This window comes from Lemur catta, chromosome 14 (genome assembly GCF_020740605.2).
Source record: "Lemur catta isolate mLemCat1 chromosome 14, mLemCat1.pri, whole genome shotgun sequence".
In the NCBI taxonomy this organism is placed as follows: domain Eukaryota; kingdom Metazoa; phylum Chordata; class Mammalia; order Primates; family Lemuridae; genus Lemur; species Lemur catta.
In genome coordinates, this window is record NC_059141.1 from 30,267,303 (window position 1) to 30,292,275 (window position 24,973).

At 38.0% G+C, this 24,973-nt stretch overlaps 1 protein-coding gene across 3 annotated transcripts in view; it reads right to left on the reverse strand.

Annotated features, from left to right (window-relative positions):
- Positions 1-24,297, reverse strand: part of HECTD2 (HECT domain E3 ubiquitin protein ligase 2) — a 62,478-nt gene extending 38,181 nt beyond the window's left edge. Inside the window, exons 1-2 of one of the 3 annotated variants that reach the window (XM_045567821.1) lie at positions 24,055-24,297; positions 10,035-10,164 (exon numbers count right to left, since the gene is read on the reverse strand). In XM_045567821.1, coding sequence (XP_045423777.1) covers positions 10,035-10,164; positions 24,055-24,105 — 181 coding nt within the window. In that variant the 5' untranslated portion in view covers positions 24,106-24,297. Of the gene's footprint in view, positions 1-10,034; positions 10,165-19,742; positions 20,469-23,384; positions 23,669-24,054 lie in introns of those variants that run through there. The other 2 variants (XM_045567820.1, XM_045567822.1) reach the window with 2 other exon arrangements.
- Between the last annotated feature and the right edge of the window lie 676 nt (positions 24,298-24,973).

Genomic DNA, 24,973 nt, shown 5'->3' on the forward strand with positions numbered 1-24,973 from the left:
TAAACAAGAGTCTCTATTTAGGCTGGGTGTTCAGTAGGAGGAACCTGGGCCTCCCTCCCTTATCCCTTTACTGCTGGAGAGGTACTGATATAAAAAGGCTGGCTGCTTGAAACACACTCTTGCAAGTGTGTTACACTTAATTATATCCTAAGTTCCATCACAAATAATTTGTAATTAGATAAGTAATAAGTAAATGATAGAAAAGCACCAGACTTGGAAGTAAGGGACGAGGTCCTATTGCAGGCAGGGTTGCTAACTTTGTTAACCTTAGACAAGTCACTGGATCTCCTTGGGCCTAAGTAAGTCTCGACATTACAAAATTAAAGACATGGCCTAAATCACTTGTTCCTAAGGTTCCAAAGCAGAACTTCAAGGGCCACCTAAGGGGAATGATGCTGAGTGCGTAGGTTTACTCAGAGTAGCTCAGCTTTTCTATCACTAATATAACGATGCTCTAAATTCTTTTTTATTTTTTAAAAAAGTGTTTTGTCACAAAAATCAAAAAGAACAAAAATAGGTTTAAAACCACTACTTTAGATAATTTCTTGGATCACTTTCATCTCTATAACTATTGAAGGATAAAGTGGACAAGACATAAACCAATCAAAAAGTTCAAAAATTCTCTATTATAATGACCTATAATAGAGAAACTGAAGAAGCATGGAAACTTACAATGTATGTGTTATCTAAAAACCTGATTTTAGTTATGAATTCCTACCCTACAATATGGTATAAGAAAATTTTGGGGGGGAAAAAAAACCTGGCTTCTTTTTCTGGCTCTACACTGTACATGCACAGATGTGGCAGTTTTAAAATAAGTTTATAAATTCTTTTCTATCCCCTCAACAATAGATAGGTCTAATTCTTCTCCCTTGGAATGTGAGCCAGAGTTAATGGATCTCTGCTAATGAAGAAAATGTGGCAGGAGTGATGTTGCATGACTAGGTTATTAAAAGGCAACAAAATTTCTGCTTGGCTCTCTCTTTTAAGATGTTTGCCCTTAGAATTCAGTCACCATGCTGTGAGGAAGCCAAGAAACCATATGAAAAGGCCACACGTGGGTGTTCCAACCCCAATTCCATCTAAGGTCTGAGCCTACAGCCAGCATCATTTATCAGGCATGAGAGTGAGCAAGTCTTCAGGTGATTCCAGCTCCCAGACTTCAAGCCACCTCAGCTGATGCTCAGGAAAACAAAGATGAGCTGTTCGCACTGATACCCACGCAAATTACACATTTGTGAATAAAATAAATGTTGCTGTTGTTTTAAGCCACTATGTTTTGGGGTGGTTTGTGATGCACAACAGATATTGGAACATGTGATCTTTTATAAATTATGTAATCTCTCAGAATCTCATATGGCTCATTTGTTAAAGAAACAAATGGAAGTTCTTCAGGTAGATTGAACACAGACACTTAATTTCTCCCAAAATTGCAGTAAAACTACAGTAAAAGGTTCCGTTGTTTTAAAGACATAAATCTATAAGGACAAAAAAAAATGAGAGAGATGGCCATAGCCTCAAAGGTAAAAAGAAGCTGGAAGAGCACCTGTGAAAATTGACACAGCAGACCTGAGGCAGCCCAATACCAAGCCCCAATAGGGAAATACGAAAAGTAACTTGATTTACACCGCAGAGTTCTTAAAGGACACAGAATCTGGAACTGAGAGTGTAAGGAGGGAGGCTAAAATAAGAACTATGATAAAACTGAAGACCAAGTTCGATCCCTAGATCTCCTTCTGCCAATGGGGTGACTATCCCTCCTTCATCCTACTCCAGCGGAAGTCTGGAAATTTATATTTGGAAAGGGTACAACAGAGGTGCTTAATACCGGGGAAATGCGAGATGCAGATGAGATTATAAGAACTATACCAAGGTATAGGGGCAATAAATAACTAATTGCTGAATGCTAAATGATCAATCAGTCAAGAGGGACTCCTATCCTTCTTTTCTCAGCCAAAAGAATATTTACCCTGCCCCTCCCCCAGACAGAAGATTGGACGACACTCTTCCGGGGAATCTAACCAGTCTAAGAAGAAATAACTAAAGATCTGACATCAGGGTTCTCCAATCAATAGCCCACCCGTATCACCTTATAATGAAGCTTATAGTCAATAAACCTTACCTATGCCTCACCTTCCAATCATCTGTTCGGTTCCCTACTGTTAACATGAGCAGAAAACAAAGAATTACAAAACTTCTGACAAAACCCTCCACTATAGAAGACAGAGACCAAATCAAATAGACAAAAGCAACTTGGAAGAATCAGAAACTATGCAGGGAGAAGAAAAAAAAATTTTAAACCTATTACTAATTTTCTCAGAGGGATAAAAGGTAGTATAACCATGAAAATAAGAGGATGCCATAAGAAAAAAAATATTCAGAGGGGAAAAAGGGAATTCTTAACAATTAAAGGCATGGTAGGAGAAATAAAATACCCAATAGAAGGGTTCTGAGGAAATTTCCTAAAACACAGAGCAAAAGAGAAGGGAAAATAGGAGTGAAAATATGAGAAAATTAGGAGTCCAGGAAGTCTGGTTTTTGAAACATAGGGGATCCAGAAAGAAAGGACAGAAAAAGCAGAGGGGAGAAAATTATCAACAGAATAATTCAAGAAAATTTCCTGGAATTTAAGGACATGAACTGCTAGGTGGAAAGGTGCACCGAGTCTGTAGCACAAGGGATGAATATAGACACACACCAAGGCACATCACTGTGCAATTTCAAAATCCCCAAGACAAAGAGATGGTTCAACAAACTTTCAGAGAGACACAGATAGAGACAGAGGTAGAGAGATACAGATAGATATCTTATACAAAGGAACAGGAATCACAGCCACCTAAAGTGGGAGCTGTACTCTGCGCACAGACTAGAATGCAATGGCCTGAAAGTTAGTAGTTTTGACACATGTCATCACCAAGATCCTGAGTGTCTTTGTACTCTTCTTGTTTAACTGGAGACAGAATGAACAGGTGAGCCTAGCTCAGACCCCTATTCTTATTTTTGGCTTGCCAATGGTGTGATGAAGTCCCTGCTATTCTCTTCTCGCTCTGCTATCTGGATCAGCTGAAGACACACAGCTCACCTCACAGCTTTAACCCACAGTACTCTTGACAGCTGGATAGGTCATATTTCTGCCAGATATCTAATACAGTCCAAATTATAGCTCTTTCAGATGTCTTAACAGTTGTCCTTTGTTTCCCAGAATTCATTCATACCGAGGTAAACAGTACATAAAAGGGAACAGTTCTTACCTCTGGATAACTATATAAAAGAGAATAGTAGTTACCTCTGGACAGAAGGGTCGGGCAGTATGATTAGTGTGGCCTCACCAGGGCTTTCAAAGTGCTGGTAGTATTCTTTTCTTAATTTGAGTGCTGAGTTCATAGGCTTTAATTTCATTATTATTAAAATGTATAGAAATATTGAACATTCTTCTGCATATATGACTAATTTCGAATTACAAAAAAAAATTGTTATTGGTTGCTCATAAGGTAAAATTACCCTGCCCATCATAATCCCTTCCCTAACTTAGCTGCTCATATATGTACTATCACTAATATTTACTGAACTTCCTAAGACATGGAATTGAATACTTTTAAATGTTTTTCATTTATCCTTATGACCTTATAAAGTAGCTTCTTTGTTATCCTATTTTACAGCTGGGAAAATAAGCACACTGATTGTACAGTTTGTAAGTACAGACCCAGGACTCAACCCCACCCTGAGAAGTTACAAAATCTACTTATTTCTGCTACTGAACAATGCCAAACATTCTACCATGTATAAAAACAAATAGTAAAATGGAAATCTAAATTCACATGGAAGTGGAAGCTAGTAACTATAAAATGCCAAAAGACAAAACAAAAAACAAACACAAGGACCAAGCAAAATCAATATATTGGGAAATTAACCATTTAAATCATAAAATTTAGCTGTAAATGATATTTTACAACTTAACCTGCCCAATTTCATCATTCTATAAATGAGTAAATGAAGGCTCATGAGGGCTAAGTTATGTAAATGTAACTCTCACATTGACAGTAACAGTTAGTAGTTGACTCAGAGTCGGTTCTTATTTAATATCATAATTGACAATGGGTGACTACAAGGCAGGTAGCAAATGGGCTACAATTTGAAGGATCCATCTGTCAGTTTAGTACTTTGGTATTGCTTATGACTACTTCAATAGTAGCAGACAGCTGAAACAGGGAAAGACCAGAGTGGATTAGTCATAACAGGTGGTATTTACATCATTGTCTATAGGATGACTTTTCTGAACATTTGGCAAAAAATAAAACTGAAGGTGGGAGAGATAAAGGAAGAAAGGGGGGGAAAAAACTCTGACTCACAGGACTAAAGCCATCAGAGACAAATAAAGCAATACATTCACTGGTTTTTGGAGATATACTTTTTACTAAGTTCAATGATGTGTGTGTTTATAAAACTGCAGTAAAATCATGGATGAAATGTTCTTTTATGGGTCTAGTTATAAAAATATTCTAAAGTCCTTTCTATATAAGGATATCTTTAATGAAAAAGATACCTTATATTGGACATATCTTACAGAATTTATTACTATTACACCCTTGAGATGGGTTTGATATTTCTAATGAGGCAAGAGGGCCAAAAACCAGAAAAAGTGCCTCCCATTCATTTCCTCATTCAGTAAATTATTTACTGAGTACAGACTACATGTACCATGGATGCTGGGTCCTGGAAACAAACAGATGGATTCAAATTCAAGGAGACTATAAATGTATTTCCTCCTGGACCCAACAATCCCACTTCTAGAACTATCCCAGAGATACACCTGCAGATGAATAAAATGATATATGTATATAATCATTCATTGTGGCATTGTTTATAATAAAAAAATGGATACAACTCATTTCTTTTAATAAGAGAGTAAATAAATTATAGTACATCCAATAAAATGGAATACAGTTGTAAAAAAGAATAAAAAAGCTTTCTATGTACTGATACATAAATATCCAGAATACATTAACTGAAAAAAATAATGTATACATAGTTATTTTTTCATTAAGAAAAGGCAGAAAATCAAAATATATATTTATATTTGATTGCATTTGCATAAAGAAACACAGGAGAGAATATAAGAGACAGCAGGAAACAGTGTGAAAATGAGACATCTAAAACATATTTATTTTATAGTTTTTAACTTTATTTTTATAGTTTTTGAAATATGTTACATATTCAAAAAGTTAACCTTAATATAAAAAAAAGAAAAAGCCCTTTCCCTCTCCAAAATAAAAGCTTAAGGAGCATACAGATTAGTAAAGAGATAAGCAAACAAATAAATGCATCAAAATACTCTTAAGTTCTTGATAGATACACTTCTCCCATAGGAATAGTAAAGAGAAGCCAAATCCAAGGTACTCACTCTGACCCAGGGTAAGATCTTAGAGATTAAGTCCAAAATCAGCTCATTCTCCAAGGAAACCTAAAGATGGGGTCATGTGAGGTCTTGGAAATACTTCTTCTAGAGCAGGAATCCTAAAGCAGCAAGTTTTTTGCTCTCCCCATATAGCAAGCCCTGTGCTAGGCTGCTTCTAACAGCTTGTTTCCCTATCAGCCTCTCGAGTTGCTCTCAGAGAAACTGTGAAACCCTGTGGTACTTCACCTGAATAGATCACAGCACCCACACAGATCCAATTACCATATGAGCTGAAGACCACTCGTTCTTCCCTTGGCTATTTCAGAGTGGCAAAAATCACATTTCTCCAGCATGTAAAAACTACAGAGTTCATAATGTCACATCAGGGCTCTGCTAGAGTAAACTCATGAAATGGGCTGAGCTGGCAATGGAACGCTGCCCTCAAGGTAAATGTCAGAGTTCACATCTACTCTTTTCTGAATTACCAAGAGTGCAAAAATATTTTAAAAGGTTTAGGGAAGAACTGCTTTGTTTCTTTTAAAGATGTTCTGTGCTGTTTAAAAATGTTCTAAAGTAAGTCTGAAAGGGAGCATAGTAACTTTAGAAAGGAAGATATAAAAGAGTAAGAGAGACTGTGGTGCTAACCTCTGCTCCTCCGTTACTTATCATCTAGGTTGTTTCTCTGAAGATGTATCATCCCTAGCAGCTGTTATAGCAGGTAAAACTCCTACACTTCTCAGATCTTTAAAAGGACAGCCAATCTGACAGGCACACACAGTCGCATGACGTGCAGGGAGGAAAACCATCCCTCAACTGTTAGGTAAACCCACGCTGGGCTTTTGCAGCTTCTCTAATGCCACTCGAAGATCAGACGGGAGACAAGCTGTTAGAGAATACCCAGCATAGGTCCTGCTATCAGAGAAGGCGGAGGAAAATTATAATAACTGCCAAGAATGATGCATCTTTCAGAAAACAATCTTACTGGCAAGGAAGAGAGGCTTCCCAAAAGATCAAGGAATTATAAACATGCTTGTATTTGGAAGACTTAGTTTAACTTCTCACTCAATAAAAGAATTCTTTCTGTAGCACCCCTGATACATGAACTCTGCGCCAGACCTGAATTCAGGTGGCACCCAGACAGAACAGCTAGGAGAAGTCAGCATCAGGAGTTCTGATAAGGTAAAGGAAGTCTGCTAAAAGGTCTAGTCATCTAGAGTGGTGTATGGAAATACTGCCAGTAAAGGTTGGGGCTAAGTCCAGATTCCCTGAGATTGGTACAGATGAGAGAGAAGCAGACACTGGTGGAAGCTCAAGTATGTGGACCATATTTAAAGTCAATATGTCCACTCAAAAACTTGCAGGCACACAAATTGGCAAGCTGAGTTCAGAGATCAAGATATTAGTATAGACAGAATAGAGTAAATAGAAATCAGAGTGTGGAATCAAAGGCTAAGGAATTTGAACAAAAAATCCAAACAAAGGTTATGGCTATCCATCACTTATTTTTTAACTCCCTATTATTCTCCATAACATACATTTCAATTTTGTTAAGGCTCCTAACCAACTGTTGCAGGTTGAACTGTCTCCCCCAAAAAGATATGTTGAGGTCTTAAACCCTGGTCCCTGTAAATGTGACCCTAAAATAGGGAAATTAGCCAACCAGGTAAACAAAACCTAATCACATAAGCCCTCGAGAAGCAAAGAGTTATCTCCCACTGGTTGTAGAAGACAAAGTCACGGAGATTGGAAACATAAAGGGTATTCTACATATGGATCGTCCTGCTGGCCTCGAGTGAGTAAGCTTCGATATTATGTGAGGGCCTATGAGGACCACAGCAAGGAACTATATGTGGCCTCTAGGAGCTGAGAACAGCTCCTAGCTGTTAGCCAGCAGAGTGATGGCACATCAGTCTTCAAACCACAAAGAATGAATTCTACCAACCTGAAGGAACTGGGAAGAGGATCCTTGCTCAGAGCTCAGCCCAACCAACACCTTGATTTCAGCCTTGTAAGACCCTGTGTAGAAAAATCTAGCCACATCCACCCAGACTTGGGACCTAAAGAGCTACGAACTAATAAATGGGTGTTGTTTTTAAGCCATTACATTTCTGGTAATTTGTTACGCAGCAATAGAAAACTAATGCAACAGGGATTCTAATAATATCTATTAGAATCTATTTTATGTGATTGTTGTGAGGCTCAAACAAAATAATATATATGCAAATTTTCTCTAAATTATAAATATTATACAAATAAAAAAGCTGTAATTATTATCTAGTTAATATGCCTAAGCCAGAAATCATTTCTCTCAACTCCTCTCCTCCATCAGATAGGCTCATTTTCTTTTTTCTCTATTTCTATAATGACAATTACAGGTTTGTTTTGTTGTGTTGTGGTTTAGGGACTATGACATACAAGCAGTGGTGCCTCCTTGGGGTAAGGCTGAGGTGATGGAACGTGTGTATAAATAAATCAAGGAAGAAAGAAGTTACCAAAGGCAAAGGTTCATAAATGAGGTGATATAAATACTAACCTGTAAGACTACAGAATAGGTCTAGCACTGGCTTGGAGTGTCAAACAGGAAAATCTGTGCAAGAATAATTTATGCCACATGTAGCTTATGGAAATAGTTAATTTACCAGAACCTATGTCCTTAAACATTTCTAGGTTTGTTTTGTTTAGCTGGGGTGTGAGAGGCATTTATTTAAACTTTTACAGGTTTGTCCTGTTACAGGTGAGGGGCCCTTAAAAGAATGCAAGTAAAGTATGTTTCCTGTGATAAAACAATATAGAATTATAAAAGGAAACATTAATATTATATACAATCTTGAGGAAACTGTTAACAGATTGGTGGGCATCCTTCTATGCTCAAAGAAGTATAAAAGATTTCCTTCCACATAAAATAAACAGGAGTCATATTCTACCTATAGCTGTTGAAAGGTGGCCTTACTAACAACCTATCTAACACAGGAAAATAACCTATCTAATAGAAAGGAAAATAAACTCACAGCATATAATTTCGCCTTTGGAAAGGAAACTCACAACACAACTGCCCTTTGTTTTGTTTAATTAAAACAACTGTGGCCTAATCCATTCTCTCTGAGTTCCTTCTCAGCCTTGAAGAGCCCTAAGCAAGCAGTAGGGATGCAAACTCCCCACTCCAGCTCTCTGCCTCAGTTCTTGCCCTGCCCCCCAAAAAAGATTTCAAAGACTCAGACAGTCCAGCCTCACAGAGAAAGAAAAAGAAAGAACCTTCTAACATCTCACAGCCACTTCTGTTATCAGTATGCTGAAGCAGAGGAAAAAAAAAAAAAGCCATTTTTACCCTTTAAAAGCACCAAGCAACTTTCCTCAGCTGCCTATCGTTTTCACCCCTTTCTGTGTGTGCCGTGGCCACTCCCTCCTGCCTTCTCTCTCTCTCTCTCTCTCTCTCTCTCTTTCTTCCTCAGGAAAATAAACAAACTTTGTCCTTCTTTCTATCCTAAACTCTGTGTGACAATTCTTTCTCCCATCCACTGTGAGTACCTAGTAAACTTTATACCCTAAAATTTGTGTTATTTTTTTCATTTTACAATGTATTTTGTGCATAGCTCCTACTCACTTTATATATGTATCATGTTCTTATGTTCATGTTCAAATGCCACTATTACAAATAATATACATTCTTTCTATATATTTTTGACATATGTTATATTATTTGTTTAGACTAGATTACTAGAAATGGAATTACTGGGTGAGTGAGCATATACATATTTAAAATTTTCCTGCATCATCTTCTCGTATTTTTATAGTTTTAAAAAAACCTAACTTAACTATTTTTGAGAGGTTAGCCAGTTGACTTAATTCCACTTTTTGAATAATTTAATGCCACTTACATATCATATTTTTTACTGCTCTATCTCCATCTATTTGGCTTTCCTGATGGCAAGGCTATCATTAGCATAGCTTTATAATATATGGCACTACAGGGAAATCGGTCTCTTCATTTTTTTTTTTTACATCTTCTCATTTATTCTTATAGATATAATAGGGAAGCAATTTGTTAAGTTTCTCCCAAAAAACTGTTGAAAAATCTGTTACATGTAGAAAGTAAATTAGGTGTAACTGACATCTGTATGATATTTATGATAAGTTTTTCCATCCAAACCACCTTTTTAGTCTTTTGATAGAGTTTTATAGTTTTCTCCATATAGGTTTTACACATTTCCTTTTAGGTTTATTTCTAAGTATATCACATATTTTCCATCAAGTCTTCTAACTGATTATTCCTCAAATATAGGAAATCTACTAAATATTTGTATTATATTTATATATTATATGATAAAGAGATAAATTATATAAAATACATATTTATTGTATGCATATCATAGCTGGTTCTCTAATAAGATTTTCTTATTATTCATGAGTTTTATATTTCATTCTTGTACTCTGGGTAACAATCACCTAAAAATAAAGATGGTGCTTTCTTGTTATAAATATCTATACAGTTTATTTTTTGTTGTTGTATTAACTAGACCTACGAGAACAATGCAGAATAATCAAAATCTACTTTTTAAATAATTTAATAATATACTTTCAGCCCACATATCTAGACTATGTGTACTTTTAACAATTATAAATACATTTAAAAATTGTTTACCATTCTTGATGTTAGGGAAAACAAGATGTGCAGGTGAACTTCTGTTTTCAGTGGTTTCTTTCTTCTGGCTACCAGTTGAAATGAAACTGCTGAAAGTGGAAATTTGGCCTTTGGCTTCTCTGTCCAAACCCTAAAAACAGAAAAGTTAATGTTGCAGCATAATTCTACTACCTATACTTAAATTATTTTATTATAAAAACCATAAACATTTATAACAGATTTTAAGTTGATGACAGATAACAAATAAAAATGATAGGCATACAACTGACTTACCTTTTCTAGGATAAAACTGTCTTATAAAGTCTTACAAACTGTCCTATAAAAGAGCCATCTCATCTATTTACAAATTTATGAATTTTGGAAATGGAGATAATAATAGTATCTACCTCATAGAGTTATTGTGAGGTTTAACAGAAATGATGCATATGAAATAATTAGCACTGCTTGTTGTACACAGTACACCCTCCATTAATATCAACTACTATCTCAACTATGTATTTAGATACTATTTTTGTGACCTCCATAAATATTATTTTTAATAATTAACATGCATGTGATACTTCATAGGCTGATTCACCAAAGGCTTTCCTGTCATTTGATGTAACTTTAAAAGTTCAGGTAAAAAGATAAACACTTTAGAGTTTATTTTTTTCTAAGCACTATGATTGTACTTTTGCGTGTACCAGGATTTAAAAAAAACTATATAGTGCTAAGCACTTTGGGATCCTCAGGCATAGATAACAAAGCAATCTTCCTAAAGCATAGAATCTACCCATTAACACATTTTCCACAAAATAACTCTATAAAATTCATAATACATATTTAATAAATCTGTATTTTATAATTATAAAATCTTTGCATGCACTACACAGTGCAAGATTCAGCTATAGAGCTGCCTCAGGAGATCTCAGATCTTTATATACTATGTTCCAGTTTCCAGATGCTAACATCCGGAAGTTAAGAAGTTAGTATCTTCATTAATATCCACTTTTTTACTCTAAAAATAACTTCTTCACTTTCACAAAAGAAAGGGTTTATTTTCCTCTCCTTATTCTGAACACCAGACTGATTTCCATTTACCTTTTAGAATTAGCTCACATGTCATATAGCAGAAGCACTTACTTTCACCAAATATCGATGTGCACTCTCTATGTTCCCCACTCTCTTAACAGTTAGCTGGAGCCATCTGATTAATTCTAATAGGCCACAAGTGGAATGTCTGTCATTTCTGGACCAGAAAGTACCAATGCATTTAAGACTGAAGTAAAACTTCTCTCTCTTCCTGCACTGTGAAAACCATACAGGCTAAGACTTGAGATGTTAGAGCATCCATTAGCTTAGGTCCTTGAGTGACTATGTGAAGCAGAACCACTCCTGACCAATATTAAAGCTATACTACTAGCAATAATAAACTTTTACAGTTTTAAAACACTGAAACTCGGGGCTAATTTGTAACTGCAGCATAGCCTACCATAACTTACCTGCATAGCAAGTATTTTAGTGTTTACCATTTCTACAAAACTAATCATTCTCATTTATTCTCATAATTTATTTCAATTATTCCACTCAAATCATAATTGTTCTCATATTGATCCGTCATGATGGGCTAGAAATTCCTGATTCACCACAGAGCTTGACACACAGTGAATCTTGTACATAGGCCTTATACTTTAACGTAAATTTATTATTTTTTAAGAGAGTAAAAGAACCCAGGGAGAATAAACTTCAGATACTATATACATAGAATTAAAAAGTTTCTAGAACTAAGAGACTTTTAAAAATTAGTTAACTCCTTTATTTCACAGATAAGGAAACTGGAATTGTTGGAGATTCACCTTAAGTCATTTGGCTAACAAGCAACAGAAATGTGCTAGACACTAAATGAGAACTTGAGGGACACGTCTGTGAGTAAACTACATATATGCATCTTTTATGTGTGTGACATCTTTGGCTGCTCATAAATTTTATTGTTGCTGTTTGTTTTGTTTTTGCTTGCTCCTTGATTCTTCGCTAGATTTCAGTTCAGAAAAGTCTGAGTTATTATTTCTACATCAGGATTAGCCTAAATGATTCAGCCTATAAAAGTTAAACATACTGTAAACTGAAATAAAGTAGTCTTCTAATAGATGTAAGATATGAATCTGATGTCTCAGAATCATAGACAATATCATACAGGTAGAACCTATGACATAATGAGTGCTCAATAAACGATTATCACTATGATAACAACATATTAAAACAAGTCATTTATTGAGTCCTTGTTATATGCCTACCACTATATTAGCTACTTTGATACATTATAACATTCCTAGGAGATATATATTTACACTTCATCTTATAGATGGGGAAATTGAAGTAACATGCCCAAATGCACACACAGCTGGTTAAGTGGGAAGCCAAAATTCAAACTCCAGTTTAAATGACCATGAAGTCTATACTCTTAACTCATTATATTACAGTCTCTCACTATACTAGCTATCACTCATTAAGGCTTACCATGTAATAGTAGGTGTGTTAAACACATCAGCCTATTTTCACAATAACCTTTTGTGGCTGATATTGTCTTCTCTACTTTTACAGATATATGTCGAATGAAATTTAATAGCTTTAGGAGCAACTCACCTAACCAGGGAAAATTACATAAGCAGAAAAACTAGGTCTACTTTAAGGAAACCTCTGATATCCTAGCAATCTGGGAAAAGCTTAATTTTTTTTCCTTCCCCCTTCCTCTATTTCTTCTCAATAAAAGCAGCTCCCAAAGAATATTGCTTAGCTCACTTGTGGAATCTTCAAATAATAACTAACCCAATTAATAGTTATTCACCAATTATCAGTTCTAATCACTAGTGGATTTGTAATGTAGATTCCCAAGGAAAGAAAGTGAAAAGATAAATAAGACAGTGAAACAAAATAACTTCTTCTAAAACAGTATTAGTAAATTAAATAATTTGCATGATCTGATGAAGTGATTTGCTCAAATTCACAGAACTAGTATGTTGATTAGGAAAATGAAATTTAAACAAACTACATGTGTGAAAAGTAAATCATTTCTTGCTAAAAATATTAGGATGCTTAAATAAGAATTTTAACTAGTGGGGCCAAGTTTGCTTATTTATACATTTTGCTCTGTCAGAAAATCTTAAGAACTGCCAAATTTGACACACCATATATTTCATTTATACGTGGTAACTAATAAAAGTGACCAATTTGTAAAATCAGGTCATCCATGTCTTACACAATGAATGGCCCCTTAGTAATAGACCTTTGTTAATTGAGCTGTAAATATATACAGTAACTTATCAAGGGTGGTTTTTCATTGATAGCTGTGATGGATGCTATCTAAAACTGAGCAAAAGTAGGAGCAGTGCGGTTGGAATATAGAATCAGAAAGGGAGAATGGGCCAGTTCGAGACGAGACCGGAAAGGTAGGTAGTGACCATATTATGAGGCCTTCAGGCTACAGAGCATAGGAGGTAAGGGAAAATCACTGCAAGGAGGTAGGGGAAAATCACTGAGGACTTCTACGCAAGAAGTGACACGATCATATCTGTAGTTTAGAAAAATCACTTTGGTAGCAGTCTGGGAATAGAATGAAGAACAGTAATAGTGGAAGCTAAACCAGGCCTATTGTAAGAAGTGAAGTCTGAACTGAGATAGTGGTATGATAATAGGGAATACAGAGGAATGGCAGCCTTGGCCAAGCAAAATGTTAACAGCTATTTCAGGTCTAAGCCTGAAGCATAATGAGAATGAGAGAATGTGAGAACAAAAATTACAAAATAAATGAAACGAACAATGTAAAATGCTTTATTGCAAAATTCGGGAGAATAAACAAATTTTGACACCTCACTATAAAGAAAAGGGCATATTTAAAGAAAGTTCTAGATGCATTATATACACATGATTTGTGAGTAACTAGAAAAAGAACCAGTGCTCACTAGGCAAAAGCATGGTTCTCATGACAAAATAATGGAATTTTTATAATTGATAGGGTTATTGTTACACAGCCAATAGAAAACTATTGTAAGGACAGAACTGTGGGAAAGAAATATTGGTATGTATAATGTGAACAGACAAAGGAGATTACAAATGAATGGCCAAGGAGACAAGAAATCCAGAAGAAGGTGATAAGTTAAAAACTAAGGGAGAATGAAGTTTCAAGGAAAAAAAAGTGGTCAACAATGTTAAATGATGAAGAGTGGTTAGGACTAAAATGTGCCAAATGGAATGAGCAACTGTGAAATGTTGTGGACAATGGAGACAACAGATTCAGGGGAACAGTGGTGGCAGAAACTATATGAAATGGATTGACGAATGAATGGGAAGTTAGGAAATGAAAGCAATGAGCAGGGATTGCTCAGAAGCTTTACTGAAGAGGAAAAAGGCCTGTGTGGGAAGAGTACAAAGGTTTAAAAGGGAAGACATATTGAGCACATTATCATGGCTGCCAAATCCAATGTTCCCTTCTATTTAAACTGTCCCATTCATGATCTCCATAGCATTGCTGCTATTCTTTGTGCAGGAATGGCTATGGATTACAGCAGAGACAGGCACTCAACCAAAAGGCGGGGTGGCCGTGTATTAGGTAGCCTGTCTTGATAGACATTGTTGCTTCCTAGTAAGTCAATCAGAGGAAGTCTTTCCAGAGTTTAGACAGAGGACTACAGAAAAAACTGACCAGCTAAGAGTGAGAGAATAGCAGAGGCACAAAAAACAGCCAGTCTCTGTTCCTGTTTGCTTTCTGGTTCTAATCTATGCATATTATTCCAAGAAATTCCCTTTTGTCAAAAGGAGGCAAAAGTGGGCTAGTTTTCTATTTCTTATAATCAAAAAAGCTTAAACAATATAAAAAATTTCCTTGGTCTAATAAGTCTCTTGTTTGTAAAATGACTATGTTCTTGATACTTTATACTTGAGATGACATGAAATTAATCACAGACATTTTCACAGGTTGACAGATTAATAAAAGCAACCCTTAGAACAGCAACTGCCCCATACCAGTTTGCACAAGAGAAATCTTACACATAACCTAAGACTTTCATGAGAAAATACAGGGTAGCTTGTTGTGCAATGACAAACTGATTAACTAAAAATCAGAGAAATCAAGAAGTTATTGGGTACTGATACGACATAAAACTTCAGAATAAATTAAATGTTAAAGAACATTACAAAGTTTCTGAAACTTGGACCTACCACAGACGTTACATCTGGCTTCCTGACGAGTTTTGGAAACGTTATCTATGAGTCCTACAGAAGAAGAATACTAAAGATGAAATCCTGGAATGTGGCCAGCCTACAAACAGTGGGCTGGATGTGTTGAAGAATAGATAGTAGCAGGATACTCAACCAGCTGTTATAGATTGAAGATAAGTATAAATAGAGAACACAGGAGGAAAAACACTTTAAGAATTCATTGAGGAAAAAAATATTCAACATATTTCAACCTGGCATAATAAATAATAAACTTGATTCTCTAGGCAGAGGCTGAGTTTATTAAGCTCCTTGAGTTCAATAAATATTGCAAACAGCAGGAAAGTGTTATGTAGTAATCATAATAACTATTCAAAAAGCGTATTTCACAAGCATCTAATATGGACTTCAACAGTCTTTTTTACTATATGATCATACAAATTTTATGTAAGATTATAATATAAAATCATCTCCAAATATTTAAATAGACAAATACTTAGAGTACCTATTCTGCCACTAACATATAATATTTTCAACCTTATGTTTTAAATTTTATTTGAACACGAGTTCCTACTTTCAACCTCTACTGATGAACAGACGCATTTGAGTTAAATTTGTGATTTATCATATTTTTATATCAGATGCCAATAAGAAGAATATTCATGGTTTTCCATGATTGCTTTGTAATGAACATCAAATTCTACTATGTTCAAAATCCTGGTAAAATTTACTTTGATCATCCTCTATACCTCCAAAATTGCCTTAGAAGATAAACATTTTTGTTCATATTATAACCCGATCCTTGATAAAGGAATAACTGCTGGCTTTGTTCCATCATGAAACACTTTAAAGCCATAATATCTCACTATCTTAGAGTCTCTCAATTAAAATATTTTAAGATGAATTTCTTTGTCTACAAAATCCATCCTTCAGTCTCAGCCCAGGGACTATCTATGATGCATATAAAAACTACTTTTTCAAAAGAGTGGTTTCCTGAGTTACTGAGCAAAGATTATGTCAAAAGACTAGTGAACAAATGTACATTTGTATGTTTTAAGTTAAAATAAAAAACATGTAAGATACCCTGCTTTGACAACTCTTAAAATAAACTGACCTAAAGTACAAGTCAGGGCCACATCAGGGCCAAATCATATCATATAGAGTCTACAAAAGAGACTACTTTAAGCCCTGTTAAGAGTAATGATATTTTGTTTCTCTTTTTTTGTATTTTTTAAATAGTTTCCTTTTAGGATGATGGGTTATAAAATCAGAAGTGCTAACTTTTTTCTGCATCCTTCTTTTAGGATGTGAAAAGTTTGCTACTTTCTAGGTGCAAACTTCTCTGCCAAATAAATAATACCAGCCCAAATGGAATAGCTTTCTTTAAGTGATGTAAACCTTATCTTTCAAATGAGACTAAGAAATTAGGATGTGGATTCTGAAATAAAATTTTGTCACCAAAAAAATCACAATGCAATTTATCTTAAAAATAACTGAAAATTAACCCTACAAATATTAGTCCTGAAACTCAGAAATTACAGTGTTCATTTATCATCAGGAAGGCAAGGTGGCATCAGAGATTTTATTCATTTATAACATATGAAAAGAAGAAACTGCGTCAATAGATTATGTTTATACTGTAAAATACTACTTTAAACATGTTGGATTTGATGCAGTCATAATTCTTCAACCAATTAAGAATCTTGTTCTTTAACATAAACATCTGTATTAAAACCAGGTTAATTTGAAATATATGACAACTCAAATTTCAGACTGACTTTTCAACTCAGCTGAATTAGTAAAATTTCAACAATTTCTATTTTTAGAAGGCACATTCATTTGATTACACTCATTCCAACAAAATGTTTTTTGACTGCTTACTAAAATGTCACAGATATCCTCAAAATTACAAATATCAACTTAAGAGTAAGCAGTTATTCATATAGCACTCATCAGTATAACATTTACCACACAAGGGATCCTCTACCCGCTGAGTCAACTATGATACTAGAGGGGAAAAAAAAACAGTAGAAAAAGTAGGGAAATCAAAGGTTCCCAGAGCTTTCTCAGCCCCACCCACTTCCTCACACATCTTCAGTTGATCTTTCTCTACTCTCTCTTCCTCAACTCTAACTAAAAATAATCAAGTTAATTTCCAAACACTATGCCAAAAGAAGTTGCTACTCTGCAAAAGTAGCTGTACCTATTTTGAAAGAGCAACTACTTACCGCATGTCACTGTACTAAACACTGCAGACAACTATAACACATACTGTACTAAATACTGCAGACAACTATAACACATTGGTAACTGTGTATCTAAACATATCTAAAAACAGAAAAGGCACAGTAAAAATATAGTATTATAATCTTATGGGACCACTGTCAGATTATGTGATCCATCATACGTCACTGACTGAAATGTCCTCATGTGGTATATGGCCTTAATAATATCATCTAATACTTGAGTGCTTACTTTATACAAGGCTTTTTACTAAATATTTTATGTATATTAATTAATTTATACTTCCTATCTACCCTATGAGGTAGGTTCTATTATTATTTTCCCCATTTTATAGACAAAGTTACAAATAGCAAAGCAGTATCGTATTTGACGCTTTTGGAGGTTTTCTGGTTCACAATCTATGACTGCTTTATTCCAATCATTAAATATACTCAAACTGTTTGTGTCCTATCATCCTGGAAGAGTTATCAATGGAGAATAAGCAAACAACTACATATGGCTTTGCAGTTAAAAAAAAAATTGACAGACTTTACAATCCACTCATATGTAGTATGTATTTATAATATATAGCCATAGTCCTCTCTTTTTATGTTTTAAGACTCAGATTATTTTGCTTTAATAAGATTGGTTTTACACAGAATTTAATGATATATTTATACCATAATATTAAAACCAAAATGATCAGATAGGCTAGAAAATATATCTCTCTCCCATAATAGTTCTACCTCTAGTAACAAAAATCTGAACAAATTCGTTACTGGACCATGCGCTCTTTTCCAAACTAGACATACTGTTATAGGTGCAGTCTCTTTGCACCACACAGCCCCACACCTAGGACCACAGACAGAGAGAGAGTGCTCAGAATAGGGGAAAGAGCAAAAGTTTTTGAGTCAGAAACATCTCAGTTATAAACCAACTTCTGTCCATTACTACTCATTTTACCCTTTGGCTAGGTAAACATAACCTGACTCTCAGATTCCTTTTCTGTGAAATGGGAGTAGTACCTTCCTCATAGGGTTGTTGTGTGATTGTTTTTGGTTGTATTAACTGACTAAATGAGAGAATACATAGTAAATGACTAGCACAGAGTAGGCACTCAATAAATAGCTATTATTTGTTATTATACCCTGTATACATGATATATTTTTGTAATATCTATAGTTTGTTAAATTATTTAAAATGTTTTCACCATCATAGTATTCATTCTCTCCCATCTCACCTCTTGTTTAGAATATAATGAACAAAGGGCACAAGATTTTCTATACAAGATTGTTCCAAACACCTAGCTGGGCATAGTTCAGGTAATTTCTCTCTCTCTCTCTCTCTCTCTCTCTCTCTCTCTCTCTCTCTCACACACACACACACACACACACACACACACACACACACACACACACACGCGCGCGCCAGCCAATGCTATTGGCTGGCCTGCCTTTCTATGTAAATATTTTTCTCTGAGATACCTCCTCTGGAAACTTAGAGTCCTTTTTCTTTATTAATCTTCCTTCTCTTCATTTCCGTTAGCTAGTTAGGTTCCACATTGTGTGGATTCTTCCATTCCTTACACGTTAGCCATGGCCCACCCTAGTGGATGGGCTCATCAGCTCAGGCATGAACTACATAGCTCCTTCCTTCACTTTCTTCTTCCTCCCTCCTCCAGTTTAACTATACACTACCACTGATTTCATTATGTCATTAAATTCCAATGGCTTCCCACTAACCACAGGAAAAAAATGTCCCAGCTTCTCTGCCTAGTGATCTGGCTCCAGCCCCCATGCAATCTTACCTCCCTCCCACAAGTTCTCAGCATGCTTCCACTGAGCTCCCTAATTTTTCCCTTTAAGCTTTGCTCATGTTGTTTTCCCCAGTGGATTACTTTGCCCACCTTCTTTGCCCATCCGAATCCTATCATCCTTCAATGGGCAGCCAGCTTGAATAATTACCTTTACTTCAAGGCCATTCTTCACAGTTCTGCACACATTGATCTCCTTTCTCTGATCTCCTATAGCGCAAATTGTTTCTATAGCTCATTGTGGCCTTTAGTATTGCTTTTCACTCGCTAGCCTGGCATACCCTGAGGGAGAAACCATTTTTTAAGCCTTCTCTTTGTGTTTTCTGAAGCACTAGTGCAAAGCTAAACATAATAGATGTTCAATAATTGTTAGTTACATTTTGGTACAGGGGCTTCATCAACCCCATTTATACACACCAGACACAACGTGTACAAACTTCTCAGTCTTGTTACAGACTTCCCATCAAATCCTCTCCACATACCTTATGCTTCTGCTCAAGCTCTTCCCGTCAAGCTATTCCTCTCATCTTCTGTGTGGGCTAACTTCCCTTTAAAATTCTAAACAGATTTCCTCCATTTCCCTTCACCTCCCCTACCTAAGTCAAACCTAGCTCTTTCTTGAACCCACTTCATTGGTACCCTAAGCCCATGGAGAACCTCCCTTTTCCTCTTCACCTGATTAAACATTGAAGTAGACAAATCCATCCTTACTTGCCATTGTTATTTCTGCCCCTCCTTTGAGCATTTTCTCCTTCCCAGTTCACCACTTTTTTTAAATATCTGTATTACATCAGCAACTAATGTATAATATTCTCCACTCCAATCCATCAGCATCAGTAAACTTAATATTCACATCATTAGCCCTTCATACTCATACACTACTTCAAATTCTTTATTCTCCTAGATTCACCTCTCCACAGCAGCAAGGCCAGACCCCAAACACTGACAGTCTTCTGAGGGCGCTATCTTGAGCATCTCTAACTGGAAACACTTCAACTGCCATTTCTTTCAATTTCCCCACCACACCTGCTTTTACTGTCCCTCATTCACTTAATCTACACCTTTCACCAGTCCATTTCAAATGCAGCTCCAGGAGTAGATTTGGGGAAGTGTAGTTAACAATGAAGATTCCTGGGTCTCACTCATGGAGCTTCTAATTCAGAACACAGAGTGTCAATTTTCAATCTTAGCTACACTGGCGGAATTAAAAAAAAAAAGTTGTCTGTGTGTCATCCCCAGAAATTATGATTTAACAGGCCTGATTTTGGGCCTGGTAATAATGGCTTTAAAAGTTCCTCAGGGGATTCTACTGTGCATCAAAGGTTTAAAAGTTCTTCAGGTGATTCTACTGTGCATCAAAGGTTTAAAAGTTCCTCAGGTGATTCTGTGCATCAAAGGTTTGAAATACATGCTCCAGGTTGAGGTGTGCAAATTAAGACTTTAACATGCTACCAAGGTAACTTTGTGGTCAGGTTTGAGAACATTGTGTTAGGCACCTCCTGGCTAGAGGAGTGGACTTCCTTCACACGTAGGTAGTCTTAGGATCAGTCACTTTAGGGTTGCCTTTTCTGGCACCCTCTCTCCTACCCCTGCATACCTTTCTTTAAACATCCAGGCTATAGTCCGAACTCTTCAATATTAATTAAAGTCATCATAATCTGGTCTATTTATTTTAGTGAGCTGTGACTCTAAATTGTTTCCACACTCTCATAAACGTGATACAATGATTTTTTGAAAAAGCCACTACTGTAGAATCTAAACTAGACAGAGCTGTTAGCCTGGGGCAAAAAGAAAGAATCACTGAAAAGGCTCAAAGAAAAAGTTACTGATGACAATTAGGTTCATAAGCTAACCTCCAGAAGCTCCATTTAATCCACAAGGAGGCTGAAGAACAACTAAATGGACCACAAGCTGTCTTTCCCTCACCATTCCCCTCCTCACATACACCAATGCCTTCCCCATGGACTGGGAAACTCAGTCATCATTCCAGCTCTCTTGGCTTTCCTGCCCTTTGGACACAGCAAATACATATTTCTAGACTTAGGCTTTTCACTGCTATAGCTCAGAATTTCAGTTCCGGAAATCTCTCTTTGAAAAATACACACACCACCACATATATTCTGCCATAAATTCTGTTAAAAAAAAAAAAAGTCATGAAAAAAATGGTACCAACACCGAAAGAGCTTATAGGGTACCAGATATTGCCTTCAGAATCTCAATTTTTTTCTATTCATCCTCATCCTCTTCTATTCCAACTTATGTCTTTTCAAAGTTTAATTCAATATTTTAAAAAATTTCTTGAACTCCATTCTTTCTCTTTGATTAGTACAAACCATAATCCTTTATTTACAATTCCAAAGTACTATAAATTCTTAAAACTGAAATGTTTTTGCAACTCATTTGGTGGCAAAAACAGGTGCCTGATCTGATCTGACATGAGCTATTAGTAGTTTGATTTTATTCCCTTTATCGTGAACACACATACATTTCACTGCAGTTATTAATATATGCTTGATTATGGATAACTGGCCAGGACCCCATTGTGGGAATTACATAATACATGGTATGTATGTATATATATATATATGTACATATATATATACTGAATTTCTTTTCTAAAATCTGAAAAACTTGAAATTCCAAAGCCCCAAGGTCTTTCGTTAACAAACTGTTAGACCTGTATCCACACAGTATCAATTTCTGCAAATTTTTATTCCAAACCTTCAATTTTTCAGCTACATTGAACATGTACCTGAAACACCCATTCATGTAATCATTTCTACAAGGATATGCATTTATTGTAAACAACCAACTTAGATGTGAACTGTTGGAACTGTGAGTTAAGAAGTTCCTATATAAGCTCTGAAAGCCTAGGGTACCAGCAGCAGCAACCTGGTCTCCAAGCAGTTGGGTGACAAATTCCTTCAAAGCATTTCCCAAGGTAATCCCTATCTGCAGATCCAATTTACCAATTGCAGGTTTACTTTTAAATATGTGTCATTACTGTACACAATTTGCTGCACTGATTTAACTTAAAGCTTGTTTTAACAATTTCAACTTATCACAGCCCTTAGAATTTTTTTTTAAAAAACCTACTGAATCAAAACATTATTCCTAATACTAATACAGTACTTTAAAGATTGAGCTATTTTAGTAAGTTCTTAGTCATTTAAGAGGGAGGTTTTAAGAAATAAATTGCAAGTCAGAATAAAGAAAATGTATAATGTTCACTAAACTTTTACTATTTTGTCACGCACAGCTGCATGACAAGTCATGATCTTTAAATGTATCAAAGTAAACTTTCAAAAAGTATTTAAATATTATGTCAAATTAAGAATCGCAAAATCGTTTTTTATTATGCGCTAACGTAACCAGAGTCACAACCAGCAGCGAAAATAGGGAAAGGAGGGGGAAGGGGCTGTCCCATGACATCATCTGGCAATATGTAGTTTGAAGCCTGAGAGCGCTCTCCAAATAACCCTTACGAAAATCCAGCTGAGAAATCATCCTTGTCAAGTTTAGATAACTTGAATTTAAATAAAAGGTTCAAAAAGCCTCCCCCTTTTAAGTCACATGTCTGTACCATATGAAAAATGAAAACCATCACCGATGCATCTACCTCCCACTACCCTGACAGCAACGGAAAGGTCACGATTAAGTGGAAACTCGCCGCAGAGCCTGTTCGGAGGGGGGAAGGGAAGGAAAGAGACGAAAAGGGCGCAATCCCCGCGCCTCCGAGGCAGGCAGGCAGGCAGCTCCGTGGAAAACCCACTCCCGCCTGCCTGACATCTATGCCCATCCAACAGATAATGCAGACTCCAAGATGCAGGTCACTGCCTTAGAGAACGTGAGGGCCCAAACCACAGAAAATAACCCCAAACATCCAGCGGAACCGACCACCCCCAACATTTCCCGAGGGTGGAAGGTGCAGCTCGCGAAGTGTTCGGGGCTGCCCGCCAGGCACAAGTCTTCTATTTCGGCCACGGAAGGGAGACCCGTGTGCATCTCTCCGGGCGGCCCGGGGGTCCTGGGGGAGACGCGGCCCTCCGGGCGCCCCTCGCGCCACCGTCCTCCCTCCCGACTCCCGCCGTCGGGGCGCCCCGCGGCCCCTGCCGGGCACCTACCGCGGTCGCGCCGGCGGCGGCGCCCGCCGACACGACGGGCGGCAGCTTCTGGCGATCCGGCTCCTTCCCTTTCCTGTCCTCAGGCGCGGCCGCCGCCTCTGCCAGCGGCGCGGCGGGCGAGGGCACCCGACCCGCCTCACTCATGTCGGGCCGGGCGACGGGAGCGCAAGGCGGCGGCGGCCGGACTGCTGCTGGGGCTGGTGCTGCTGCCGCAGCGGCCGCGAGAGGGCTCTGGGCGGCCGCTTCCAATCGCCGCCGCCGCCGCTCCGCCCGCGCCCGCGCCCGCGCCCACGCCCGGGGCTCAGCGCGCGCCCCCGAAGCCGCGCGCCCCCGCTTCCGCCCCCGCGCGCGGCCGGCCCGCGGACCGGACACCCGTGCCTGCCGCTGCGGCCGGTTCCGGCTCCGGCCTTGCCCGCCCCGCCCGGGGCTCGCCCGCCGCGGGTTGGAAGCGCCGGCCGCAGCCACCCTCGTCAACCGTAAGGGCCCCGAGAGGAGGCGCCGCGGTCGACGCCTGGCCGCCATGTTGTTTGCAGAATGTCGCCTAAGATGACGAGGAGGGGACCCCGTGCCGGGGCCGCGCTGGAGGACCTGGACCGAGGGGAGTGGGGGAAGGGGTGGCAGCCGAGGCCTGCAAAGGGTCAGGCGGGGATAGACACAGTCCAAGAGGTACCTGTAGGACAGGACGTGCGCACCCTTCACGAACGGCCCTGGCCTGGGGCATCTAGACCTGTGCGCGAACGCCCCGGGCCCAAGGGTCTGGGCTGGGGGCCTTTTGCCACTTTCACCCTGGCGCCCACAAAGCCGTCCGCCTTGGGGCCGCTGCTTGCCCCTCTTATCCCTGCCCGCCCGCCTGCCCCCGGGAGAACCTGCCGCGAGCCTTTCCTTTCCTGGCGACCGACCCCTTTCTGCACGCCCGATAGCCTCAGCCTACAAAGGAAAAGCCTGGGGGTGGGAGGTGTGCGACGCTGTGTTTCCCCTCCCCTTCCCCCCGTAGGGTAGGACGGCCAGGCCACACTTTCCATTCCTGTTCCTCTCGTCCCCTTTTTGACTGCCAAATCCGCCTCTCCCTTCCCGTCCCCACGCGCCTACGTTTTGCTCTCCCCGCAACCCTTTGCTGCTTCCTACCCTTCCTTGTTTCTTTCCGTTTGTAAGTTACAGATGGACATACCCCAACTCTGCTGCATCATCCTTAATATCAGATCATCATAAAATCGTGGTAAAAACTTTAAAATCGAGGAGAGCTTTTAATCAAGATGTTAAAACACCCCCCGCCCCACCACAAGACACATAAGACAATTTCCTTTCCTTTCTCAACGCCCCCTCCTTTTGCTTTTCTCAGTCTGCTGGAGCTGCGGAGACACCTGCTGATCTAAGAGAAGTAAGAATGTGCTGTATCGCCTATTAAAAAGGGAATTTCTAGACACTTAGGTTTTCAGATTTTTAGGCTGTGGCTTCATTATTTTACTCGAGGTTGAGTGAATTTTCAGATCTAGGATATCCAGATCCAAATATAAGAACCAAAAATATCTCTGAAACAAACCCAAAGATGGTTTTTGTGTCGCCTATTATTTTACATCATTTAGTTATTA